The sequence below is a fragment of the Chrysochloris asiatica genome, unplaced genomic scaffold, assembly GCF_000296735.1.
Source record: "Chrysochloris asiatica unplaced genomic scaffold, ChrAsi1.0 scaffold00020, whole genome shotgun sequence".
In the NCBI taxonomy this organism is placed as follows: domain Eukaryota; kingdom Metazoa; phylum Chordata; class Mammalia; order Afrosoricida; family Chrysochloridae; genus Chrysochloris; species Chrysochloris asiatica.
Window position 1 is genome coordinate 14,016,165 of NW_006408538.1, and position 13,410 is coordinate 14,029,574.

At 46.3% G+C, this 13,410-nt stretch overlaps 1 protein-coding gene across 1 annotated transcript in view; it reads right to left on the reverse strand.

Annotated features, from left to right (window-relative positions):
* The window catches only part of LRRC20 (leucine rich repeat containing 20), a 128,530-nt gene that overhangs the window by 55,552 nt on the left and 59,568 nt on the right, over positions 1-13,410 (reverse strand). The window contains exon 2 of the mRNA XM_006837464.1: positions 10,463-10,612. Within this exon, the coding sequence (XP_006837527.1) occupies positions 10,463-10,612 (150 nt within the window). The remainder of the gene's footprint in view (positions 1-10,462; positions 10,613-13,410) is intronic.

Here is a 13,410-nt window from a genome sequence, read left to right on the forward strand (position 1 = left end):
ACTAAAGTGCACTTGACCCAAGCCACAGTATTTTCAATAGCATTATATGCAAGTGAAAGTTAGATAATGAATAAAGAAGAGCATAGACGAACTGATGCATTTGATTTATGGTATTGGAGAAGAATATTAAAAGTACCACGGGCTGCTAGAAGAATAAATAAATGTGTCTTGAAAGAAGTACAGACAGAATGTTCCTTAGAAGCCAGCATGGTGAGACTTCATCTCTCTTACTTCAGACATGTTATCAGGGGGGACCAGTGCCTAGAGAAGAACATCATGCTTGGTAAAGAGGATGGTCTGAGAAAGAAAGGAAGACCCCAAAGAGATGGACTGGCACAGTGACAGCAGCAATAGGTTCAGGAGTAGCAACAAATGTGAGGACGGCGCAGGACCAGGCAGTGTTTCGCTCTGCTGTTCATGGGGTCACTATGGGTCAGAACTGACTCGATGGTACCTAAGAAGAACAACTGTCACTTAACCGAGCTGCACCAGCTTCCTAAGTCCTTCCCTGGAGCTCACAGCTCTAACTATGATGAGGCTTGCTACTGTGAACAGTGCTGCAATGAATATGGGTGTTCATATATCTAGTGGGGCCAAGGCTCTTATTTCTCAAGGATAATCCCACCTCTTAGTGGGATTGCTGGATTACATGGTGATTCAGTTTCCAACTTTATAAACCATATAGAGGTTTCCACAGTGCTGTACCATTTTACAGCCCTACAACCAGCACTCTGGTAGCGTAGTGGTTATAAATCGGGCTGCGAACCTTAAGGTCAGCAGTTCGAAACTACCAGCTGTTCCGCGGGAGAAAGATGAGGCTTTCTGTTCCTGTAAAGATTTACAAGCCGTAGAAACCCTGTACAGGGTTGCTATGAGTCGGAACCGACTCCACGGCACATAACAACAACAACCAGCAGCGTATGAGAGTTCCAATAACACACAATCCTGCAGTAAGACCAAACAACAATAATTGACAAGTAGATGCAAAGGTAGAAATGCAAGCTGAAGAGATATAGGAAAGGAAATGGGAGTGTACCCAGGAGTATATGAGGGGGCTTCAAAAAGTCTGTGGAAAAATTCCATGATCTTTTCATTCCATTGTTCTATGCAGTTTTTAAAGCCCCCTCAATGTTGGATTGCAGTACTGTGGGTTAATGCGCCAGACTGCAAAGCCATTTAAACTGCAAGGTCGGCAGTTCAAGCTCACCAGTCGCTCCTTGGAAACCCTAGACAGGGTCGCTATGGGTCTCAACTAACTCAATGGCACTTAACAACAACAACAAATGTTGGATAAGCACTGGACTTCTCACCACATGGTCAGTGGTTTAAACCCACCAGCCACTCCTTGGAAACCCATAAAAATAGCTTGGTGGAACCCATGAAGATGTGGTCCTTAGGCACTCTTCAAGCCTGGCTTGAACTGAACACATCCTTAGGGATTATCTTTCACCCAAACAATAGACAGGCCTGCACAGTGGACAATAATGCCAAGGAGGAATGTAGTCTTCTGATCAATCATACTAAAAGGGCAGCATTTTCCCAGATTCAAAGTTGAGACGGTGGGAAAGGGCAGGAAAGAAGGATGAATGGAGATAGGGAGCCCAGGAGGAAGTGAAGACTGCTGCTATATTGCGGGTATTGCATGCAACCAATGTCACGAGACAAAATGCATATAAATTATTGAGTGGAAACGAATTTGCTTTATAAAGTTTCACCCAAACTACAATGAAAAAGTTCAAATAAATAAATGAATAAAATAAATGTCCACAGGGGTAAAAAAGAAAAAAAAAAAAGATTGAGAGACTCGTGGATACAAAAATCAGTCTTCTGTCCCCAGTGTCTGGCTCCCCAGGAAAGGGCACTCTCTCAAGTCCCGCTTTGCTTAAAAGCAGCTTCTAAACAAGGGCTCAGCTGCAAGACAGAGAGGCTGGCTCACCCTGGAAGGGCACCTGGCAGGCTTGTTTCTGAAGCTTTTCTGAAACACAAAAGGCACCGTAGGAGCAGCCAGGGATGGGTAGGTGGTGGGCCAGTAAACTCCCTTCCTGCACTGAAATTGGGAAGAAAAGGGAGGCTTTCCATTACTGAGCTTCAAAGGAAGCCCAGATCTGCTCCACTCTGGGGGGGGAGTCAGGCTCTGGCTATGTTGACAACATGTGGAAGTGCTGGACTGGAGTCAGGGATGGTTTCCATAAGAGAGTGCTCTTTCAGGTATTGAAAGTTTAGCTCACAGAGAATGGGACTTACAACAAAATGTAATAATCACAGGTAACATTTACTGAGCACTATCATGAGTCCTTAAGGAGCTCTGGTAGCGTAGTGGTTACGAATCGGGCTGCGAACCGTAAGGTCAGCAGTTCGAAACTACCAGCCGTTCTGTGGGAGAAAGATGAGGCATTCTGCTCCCGTAAAGATTAACAGCCTCGGAAACCCTGCACAGGGTCGCTATGAATCGGAACTGACTCCACAGCACATAACAACAACAACAACAATCATGAGTCCTTATGGAGCTCTGGTAGTGTAGTGGTTATGAATTAGGCTGCAAACCTTAAGGTCAGCAGTTCGAAACTACCAGCTGTTCCACAGGAGAAAGATGAGGCTTTCTGCTCCCATAAAGATTTACAGCCTCGGAAACCCTGTACAGGGTCGCTATGAGTTGGTTGACTCCACGGCACATAACAACAACAACAATCATGAGTCCTGGTGTGGCACTGTGGGTTAATGTACCAGACTGCATAAGCCATTGAACTGCAAGGTCGGTGGTTCAAGCTCACCAGCTGCTCCTTGGAAACCCTATACATGTTGCTATGGGTAAGAACGGACACGATGGCACGTAACAACAACAACAGCATGTTCTGGACACTTGTCCTAGGGGTTTCCATGCAGCAGCCATTTTAATCTTACTGTAGACATTACCCCCAGTTTACAAAGAATGAAACAAAGCACAGAGAGATTACATAATGTGTCCAAGGCCACACAAATGCCAACCTTATCCCCATAGAACTCAACCGCCATCTCCCAAACACCTAAATTAGACTTTGAACCCAAGCCAGCTGCACCCAGAGCCCCATCCCTGGCCACATTATTGTATTGCTCCAGGGAGCTGCATTCCATCGGCTCTCCAATGGAAACAGTCCCTCCTTGACCCAGCTTCGCAACCCCAGTCCCTGCAGTTTCTGTTCTAAGAAAAGATACTCAGCAAGTCCCTGCCAATCCAGAGCTGAAGAGATGGAGGAGGAAGAAACAGTTAGACCTGGTTCTGTTCCAACTATAGAAATATTTATTGAGCACCTACTATGCTCTCATTTCTGTATGTGAACACAAAAAGGGCTATTTTTAAAAGTAGAAAAACACTGAACAACTGGAAGAAATCATTTGTTTTAGAGAGTAGTCCTGACTTCATAGCAGTCCTGGTGTGGTGCTGTGGATTGATGCACTGGACTGCAAAGTCAGTTTGAACCACAAGGTCAGCAGCTGAAGCTCACCAGCTGCTCCTCAGAAACCCTATACAGGGTAGTCACTATGGGCTGCATTGAGGGGCCCCAATGATTTCCTCCCATTTTCTTGAGGCAGGGTTCAAGTCAAATGACTGAGGCAACCACGATGGTCCATGGGGCTTTCCATTTCACTCCCAAGATGCTCCTCAGCCCTGCCAGGAGATGCCTGGTCCTAACACTTCCTTTGCCCCTCTATGGTTTCCAATATCTGTTGAATTGCCTTCTCCTTTCACAAGTTCCTCTTATTATTTCCCACACTGTCCTGGTTTTGGACAACTGCCAAGGCTGACTCAGAGGCCTCAGACTCACACTAGCGGAGAAAGAGGCCCTGCTGATTCCACGAAGAGACAAACGAGGCCAGACAGTGGTAATTATGCAGCTGATCAGTAAGAGAATGTACCAGTTCCAAAAATACCTGCCACCAGAATCAATCAAGCAGCTCCGCTTGGTCAGTGAACAACTGCTGTAACAGCTTACAAAGACCCTGCAGATTCAGAAGGTGGGGAGGGAAACGGTGTCCCCCCAGGGGCCGACACTCAGTGCCAATGAAGCTTTACACATAGGTAGCCAGCCGCTCGCTCAGGCCAGAGGGACAAGGAGAAGGAGGGAAGTTCCCAAAAGTCCCTGCTTGGAGCAGAAGGGCAAGAAAACTCTTCTAAGCTGGTTTGGAGAGACCCCAAATGAAGTGCTCAGTATTCCCTTCCTGTGGAAAGCTCAAGGCAATTCTAATTGTACCCATGTGGACCAATTTCTGAGAGATTATTGAGTAAACAAAACAAGATGCAAAGCAGTGAGTGTGCTCCACTTCCGCTTGCTGGGCTGTTGTGAAGTGCCATCAGGTCGGTTCCGACCCACATGGACCCTGTAGAAGACTTCCGAGGAGTGGCTGGTGAGCTTCAACCACTGACCTTGTGGTTCAAACCACCCTGCAGTCCAGTGTTTATCCCTACAGCACCACACCAAGACTATAGTTAAAAAGGGGCTCTGCATCTGGGGCCACCATACCACCCCATTCTTTCTAGCTGCGTGGCCTTGGGCACGTCACTGTGCTCTCTCTGCCTCAGTTTCCTAAGCTTAAAAAAAAAAAAAAAAAGATACTAACAGTACCTACGTCATAGGATTGTTGTGAAGATTTAAATTACCTTATACGTTTGTAACGTGCTTACAACAGTGTCTGTCCATGAAAGGTCTACAGTGAGTGTAGTTACTACTGTTGAGAGCACATTTATGTCCACGCAAGCATGGAATGTCTCTACAATTAGGAACAGTGGTTACCTCTGGGAAAAGGAACTGGATGTTTAGGGGCAGGAGAGGGAGGGAGACTGACTTTTCCCTTCAACCTTTTCTATAATTGAAATGCTGTATGACGTGCGCCTATTACCTCTTAAGTCATGTTTTTGTTCTTAAGTGCCTTCAAATCAGTTCTGACTTATAGTGACCTTTGTATAGCGTTTCCAAGGAGCAGCTAGTGGGTTTAAACCATCAACCTTGTGGGAGCAGTCCAGTGCTTATCCTACAGCACCACACCAAGACTTCATACTTATTAAGACAGAGGAGGCCTGGTGGCACAATGGTTAAGATATCAGCTGCTAACCGAAAAGTCAGTGGTTTGAATCCACCAGTGGCTCTGTGGGTGAGAAAAGACAGGGCGGCAGGCTTCTCAGCCTGCAGAACAAGTAAAGCTGAGTGACATTGGGCAGGAGGCTTGCTTGCAGGGTGGGGCCCCTCCAGGCACTTAACTGGGAGAGTCTGACTTCTGATCCAAAGAACTAGATCCCAGTGCCTTCACCTGAGGCTTTTGGTGGAGTGGCGTGTCCTGTGGACTGTTATCAGCATTGTGGGTGAAGGCGCCAGACTGCAAAGCTGTTTGAACTGCAAGGTCAGTGGTTCAAGCTCACCAACTGCTCCTTGGAAACCCTATACAGGGTCAATATGGTTTGGAACCAACTCGACGGCACTTCACAACAACAACGAAAAGCTTTGTAACATTGGCCAGGCAGAGAAAGGCCTGCCTGTAGGTATGGCTGAGGCGAGGCAGTCCTGCTAGGAAGAAGTGTTTCCTGAACATTTCTCATCCTGAATTGAAACCTGTTAAGGAGCTCTGGTAGCGTAGTGGTTATGAATCGGGTTGCAAACCTTAAGGTCAGCAGTTCGAAGCTACCAGCTGCTCCGTGGGAGAAAGATGAGGCTTTCTGCTCCCGTAAAGATTTACAGCCTCGGAAACCCTGTACTCGGAACTGACTCCACGGCACATAACAAAACAACAAATGTAGTTATAAGAGTCTGGTTGGTACATACGATAAGCGCTAGACTGAGAATCACAAGGTTGGTGGTTTGAACCCACCAGCTGCTCTGCAAGAGGAAGATGAGGCTTTCTGCTCCGACAAAGCTTACAGCCTCAGAAACCCTAAACAGGGTTACTTTGATTTGGCACTAACAACAACAATGTAGTTACAGAACTTTCAAATGAAAAGGAAATCAAGTTGATTTAAAAAAAAAGATAAAACAAATAAAAACCTAACTGTAACCCTAAAATTAGAATAAACCTTACTCCTAGTCCTAATACAAACCCTAGTCCCAACCCTAACCCTAACACTAAACCAAGTCCTAGATCTAGCCTATACCTAGCCACAGTCCTAACTCCTTCATCCTACCCCCAAAATAATTAAGTTTAAAAAAAGTTTTGTTTGCATACACACATACACACATACACACAAAGAGTACAGTTTTTATTTTATTTTTTGAAGTTGCCATTGAGTTGGTTCTGACTCCTGGTGGCCCCATGGGTGTGTGAGTAGACGTGTGCTCCACAAGGTTTGCAATGGCTGATCATCAGGCCTCTTATCCGAGGTGCTTGTGGACCTCTAACCCTTCAGTTAGCAGCCACACATATTAATCCTTTGTACCACTCGGGGACTCAGGTAATTAGGTGATGAGGGAAATTGCCACATTTTTCTCTGGCAGCAAACAACAGGAGCTGCTGCAGGAGACTGGCTTATCCCCTGTGGTGAGGACAAAGCCACCTGGTGAGCAGCCAGGAGCCACTCATAGCCAACTCGTCCACAGGGACTGGTCTCAACTACACCAAGGTTGAGACCAGACTGAGGAGGAAGCCATGCCAGCCCAGAGTCCTAGCTGACTGGCTTCTCCAGTCAGGGAGTGCTCGGAGACCAGACACTTGAGTACACATTAGAAAGGGGAGAAGATGCCTGTTGCTTCAGGAAAACCACAGTCTAAAATGAGCTTCTACCCAAGAGAACAACGCTTCATACCACTGGAGGGCCCATGTGGCAGCTCCCCCAATGCAATGCTGTATTAGGAGTCCTGAGGGGCCATCTCTAACGGGGGGCTTGTCAGACCGGGTTTTCTCCAGCTGCATGACGTTTGTTTATGGAGTGTCCTCAGAGATGTCCAGTCCGCTGACGAGACAGCCTGAGACTCCTACCTCTACTACATCCCATCCTCCTGGACCCCTCCCAAAAGGTTCCCTTTAAGGCAGAAGGCTCCCTTGAACCAATCCCTGATGATATATTCCATGCCTGTCTCTGTAACCATCAGCCTAGCACCATTTTCCTAGTCATTTCCCAGATACACCTCTCATTTTCCCAAAACAGGTTGTGAACAATTGGACTGCATCGCCTCAAAAGCAAACTGCAGTGCCTACAAATAGGACCATGTCCGAAAATGGGGATTTCTTTTATAATGTTAATGAGACTGGGTGGGGGGAGGTCCTACACCTGATCACTTCTGAGTTACAAAAAAGAGCAGATGAGACACACAGAGAAAGGTGCCAGGTAAGGACCTGACTACAAGCAAAGACACACACACACCAAGGACCGCTGGTAGACACTGGACACTAGGAGAGGCCAAGCCCTTCATGTGGACCATTAGTCTCCAAAACTATGAGAAAATAAAGTTCTGTTCTTGAAAGCCACCCATTTGTGGTATGTTTTTCTTATGGTGGCATCAGGTAACTAAGATGCCCCAGAAACTCCTTCTTATTCTTCAAGTAAACTGTTGCTCATCTGTCAAATCTCCACCTTAAGCCACTTTTGAGAGGTTTCTCATCCACTCAAAGCAGGGTTGTTTCTGCCTTTTCGGTGTTCCCACAGAACATTGTTAAACCACGATATATTGTGCTTACATCTATATCTGCTTCCCATACTGCATGACTTACTCCTCAGGACAAGGTCCAGGCTTAGTTTTCTGATTATTCCCAAGGTTGAGTCGCAGTGAGGAGTTGGATGAAATGATATGTGTAAAGCACTTGATACCAGGCCAGGAACACCGAACACAAGTGAATCTGGGCTCTCATGTTATTCTTCACCTGTGCATCCTGCTCAGAAGAGTTGCTCATGAAGATTTACTTTACTGAATCAATAGGTCAGCGTGTGCCCAGGGCACATGTGATGAAAAGAGCTGAATACCTTTCATAGGGAGGAAGTGAAGAGACAGGGGCCCAGGAAGAGGAGTGGGCAAAGAAGCCACAGCCAGACAGCAGGCCCACTCTCCTCATCATGAAACCCATAGGCCGCCACCCTTTGGAAGAATCCTACTTGGGTCGCTGGCTTTCTCCAGTCTCGCTCTTAGCTGTTCATAAAGGACAACAAGTGCAAAGAAGCACTTCAAAGATGACCCACCAACAGCCTAGTAGAAAAACTCTCAAGGCAACCATGGAAGGCAATCTGACAGACAGGGAGGGAGGAGAGTGGTCTCTTCCCAGCACAGGGTCAGCTCTACCTCCACCCAAATCCCAGAAGGACACTGGTACACTGCACAGAATACAGCAAAGTCTAATCATGTACCCTCTCAAACATAAAAGCAGAGGAATTTTTCATTTGGAAATGAAACCACAACAAAGCCTCTAGCCCAGAGCCATCTCCATGTTCACTTGATACCCCCTCTCAACCAGCTGTCTTCGTTCAACCAACTTCCTCTGTGAAATCCAAATAACAGACCTCTGTTTTGTCATCTGAGGCACTGGGGCACTAAAGGGGGTCAGGAGCAGCGTGGGAGTTCAGACAGCATCCTTCAACTACTGCTGACCAGACGGCTGTTATGAAACACTGATGTACAGTCTACTGTGCGAGCAGCGTTGATCTGCATTCCAATCCCACCCTGGAGAAGGTCTACCCCCTCATCCCACAAGGCACTGCCCACATGACAAGTCCTGTGAAAGTTCTGGTCTGCACGTCCACGCTGCTGCTCTCAGGAAGCATGAGTTCCTCTTGCTGGCCGTCTAGTGTTTTCAGTCGGCACCAGGACTGTGCACTCCGTGTTACCAAGTATGTTTCCCCGAGAGACCCACCATGTCAGGCCATGGGCCTAAAGAAAAGAGCAAAGGAAGCACCCTTCCTGACGATGCCTTCCCTGGTGGCCCAGACAATACTTCACCCTCCATTTCTAACTTCCCATTCTCCTCTGGAAAGCAAACGTCCAGTTCCAGTGAGCTAGGCCTTGCACTCACGCCGGTGGCATGGAAAGGCAGTCCTGCTCAAGGAGGTGAGAGGCCTGGGTTTCTAGCCTGGAACTACTGTTATGAGACCCTCAGCAAGTCCCTTCCCTTTCCCGCCGTGGAATGACCTACCTGTTCCCTCTGTGGATTGAGACACCAAAGACTGTGCTAATGTGTTATGGGAGATTCTCCTAATTGGTGGCTTATAGCTTAAATCTAGCTTGCAAGTATGTTTTATTGGCTTGCTATTGTAAAAAATTGGGGAAACTCATGTAAAAATCCAAATATCTAGCTTCTATTAAATAGGACAATCAGAAGAGCTGACTCTCTTGGACCACTTTCTCATGTGGCATATCTGGATAAAGCTGCTCCTTCTAGACAGGAATGTACTCTCCAGTTAGCCACAGTCCCCACCCCTCCCTATTGTCATATTCCCAATCTGAGCCACTCATTACTGACAGACTTAATGTCTCTTAGGCATTTACATTTATAATCCCTGAACTATGGCTCTCAAGCTTAGCTGCCAGCACTTTAGAATGACCAATGTGGGTTTTAACAAGGTCCATCCCCAGACATTTTGATTCAATGGGCCTTGGGACTAGGGCCAAGGAAACCGTGTTTGTAGAAAAGCTCCTCATTAGAAAAGTGATTCTAATGCCAGCCAGGGATGAGAACTACTGGCCCAAGGGACCCACACTAACTGTGAGGGCCTGTTTCCCTGTGTAAAAGAACAGACACCAGAGGAGGAAGGAGGAGGAAAGGCAGCCAGGTTAAGGCATCCTCAGGTGCCTCTGGAGAAGACAAGCTGTGCATTAGGACCACCGCCCCTGTGGCCACTGCCAGTCATACATAGCTGCTTTCACTTTCCTAGGAGAAATGGAACGAGTTCTGTGAGCTTCACTCAGAACAAAGGACAGGCCGATCCTTCCTCCACGTGCTCCTGTTACACAGCCACCATACAAGTGGTTTCTCACCCCGGGACTGTGCTCCCTCTCCGAAGCTCTGACCAATGCCCACACCTCCTCCAGGAAGCCTGCCCTGTCTAAACCCAGCTGTACGAGAGGAGACGCTGTCTCTAGTCCCTCACGCACAATCAGAACTTTTTGTGCTTGTTTCTCTAAACAGGTCTTAGACTCTTTTCATGCCCGTCTCAGAGAATCCAAGAAGGCAAGCATTGTCTCTCCTATATGTCCTGTGAGGAGCTCTGGTGGTTCCATGGAGTAAGAATTGGACTGCTTCTTGAAAGGTCAGCAGTTTGAACCCACCAGCTGTTCCATAGGAGCCAGATGGGGCAGTCTGCTTCCGTAATGATTAACAGCCTCAGAAACGAACTCTCCGAACAAGAGTCATTCCAAGGTCTGCACCCTGACCATGGGTCAATCTGATTCACCAGCCAGCCAGAGAGGCAGGGGTGGCATTGACAACAACACAGGTCATGTTCAACGCCTATCCTGGGAATCATTTCATGGTTCTATCTGGCCAATGATTGACACTCCCCATGACCAGAGCCTACCTTGGAGCTGACTGAACGTGGTCATAAACTTGCTGGTGAGGGACTTGAGTTCATTGTTGGCCAGCGTGATGAGGTGGATCTGGTCGGAGACGTTCCGTAAGACCTTGTAGATGCCAATGGGGAAGGAGACCAGCTTGCATTCGGCCAGGTCTGCAGCCAAAGAATAAAGACAGGCCAAAGTTAGTGGTTGTAGAGGTCCAAGAACTCTCCCCAAAACCATGTGGACAGCAGTCCCATCACCCTTCCCAACCTCCTTGCCGCCCTCCTTCCAGGAGCTTTCCCAGCAGCCTTTACTTATATCTGGACCTTAAGATTTTCTAAAGTATGTTCTCTATGACCACAGGTACTAGTTGGAAGGCAGAAGACAGAGCTTTTCCGGCACAATGACAGCCGGCGTTCAGAGCTGTATCCTTGAGGCCTTGCAAAATCCACAAGTCTCTTTGAAATCATCAAAGACTCAGTGGCAATGCCGCAGTCTTGAAAGCATGATAGTCTACTTCTTTGAAGACAGGCAATTCGCAAAGACTTTGTGGTTTGACTTTCTCCCCAGGCCTGCCACTCTGAAGAATACTCTGGCAGTTCCTTACACACTGATGAATATGAACCATCACCAACTGTAATCAACTTGATTCTGACTCAGCGTGACCCAAGTGTTACAGAGCAGAACTGTTCCATGGGGTTTTCTGTTCTTATTTCTTATTATTTATTTTTCATTTTTTAAAGGTTTTTATTGTGGATTGAGTGAAAGTTTACAGGGCAGATCATCAGTTTTACATTCAACAAATCATATACCTTATTTCATTACAATTACAATCCCCTCCGTGTACCATCAGTTAACAGTATTTCTCTCTATTCACTTTAGCTTTTTTATAAAAAAAACAAAAACAACACACAGGCATATATAATAATTTACACCTCTAAAGGGCACATTCTGCAAGTCAGCCTCCTGGCCACCAGCTCTCAGTCCCTCTCTTTCCATGGAACTAGAGTCCTCAGCCGCTCCCACTCTCCATGACTCCATCTCTGCCTCCGTCTCTGATGTCCCTGCTTCTCTGGATAAGGTCCCGCATTCTGCTTGTGCTCTTCTCCCTTGATGGCCCTGCTAGGGTCCTCTGTTTCTGGACTGTAAGATTAACCACTCCCGTTTTTGTTACAAAACTTCTATCATGACAGTAGCAGTTAGTCATGATGACAATTATTCACTTGAATCATATGAATCTTATCCTCATGTCTTTTCACTAGACCCATCTAGACAGGATGAAAACTGTTCAGTGAGAACTCTTTCTTCTCCTCCACACTCTTAAACTATATTCCCTCTTGAAACCTTCTAAGTCAGTACTTCCTGCCTTTATCACCCCCTCATTTTAGGTAGCCAATGTCTAAGTTGTTCGTCTCTATCTACCTTGTATACAGAGGGGATAGCATTAATACTTGATGTGAAGACTCCTTCCTTCTCTGTTGGTATTTAGAGTTACTACCTCCATGAGTATAGGTCATCAAATTGTAGCAATTTAACCTTGTTTCCTTTATTTAAAAAAATATATATATTTGTGTGTAATCTTCCTCTAGTCGAGATCTGATTATCAAGCCATCGAGGCTAGGCCAAATGGGTACTATCTGCAAGTTTGGGTGTTCTTGTGTGTCTCCCCTCACTTCATATCAACTGGATGTTTCACTCTCAGCTCTAGCCCTCTGTGGCTATGTCCTTGTCCATGGACTTAAGTGTTCCCAGGCCTCACCACACTTTGGACCATCCAGCCCTTCCTCTTCTCTCTCTCATCTCCAGATCAATGGGAGAATGGACTGTGGTTGAACTCAGCCCATTTCTTCATTGCTGCCTTTCCCCCTCTTCCACTCACCAGTAGACCAATATGGTCACCAGCAAGTTTACATGCCTGTTCATGTGTTCCCTTAGAGTTTCAGTCTTAGAGGGGAGTTTGTCCTGAAGGAACTAGGTTGCTTGCCTTCATGGCTTTCTGGTGAACAGCTTGCTTATTGTTGTAATAGCCAGTCATGCTGACAATTTTGTTTTGTTTTGTTCCTGATGATCTTTTTTGAAGATGTATCTTTTGTTGCTCTAGTTGTTGCAGGCTGGTCTGTTTGTCCTTGCTAGTGGGAATGTCCCACCTTATAAGGTTCTGTATGGGACTCAGGATTCCACCTTAAGTCCTATACTCTGCAAAGGCTCCGTAAGAGGCCTATTTCACTGGGCAAGTTGTAGAATCCCTTTTAGGTATTCCAATCAGTTATAGGCTGAAGATGGGTTTCCAAGTTTTCTGTAATCATGTTTCCCAACATTCCTTTCTATCCCACTCAAGGGAAACCAATATTCATAAGACAGTCAAGCATTTTAGTATTATTTCCCCTCTTCTAACTATGTCTCGATCCCTGTATCACAGAGCCCTGTTCCAAGGCTGAGCATGCATCACTATTTACTACTGTCCCACTTAGGCCATGCAAACCTGTCTCAGTGTTCTCCTATCTATCTTGTTCGTCCACCTCCTCCCCCTTTTTGTATTGTCCTCCCCAACACCCAAATAAAACCCCCACCCCAACCCCACTCTTGTTGTTACCTTATATTCCATTAACTCTTCCCTCCATTTAAGACAGTCCACTTTAGCCTGTAATCTACCTGACCTTCTCACCACCTGGATCTCTGTTCCTCTGTGTTTACCTTCTTTCACATTGTAATTGTTTTGAACATAGATTGGCATCCCAGGTCCTCTGTTGTTATAATTTTATTCTGTTATTGACTCTTCCATTTGTCGATTGAGTTCAGGGTGATGCTGCCACATACATCATTCTCTGGTTGTTGTCTGTTCTTGTTGGTTCTCAGTCCACAGAACTTCCTTTAGGATGTTTTTCACAGCAGGGTTGGATTTGACAAAATCCTGTAACTTCTGTTTATCCTGGAATGTTTTGATTACACCATCATATTTGATTGACAG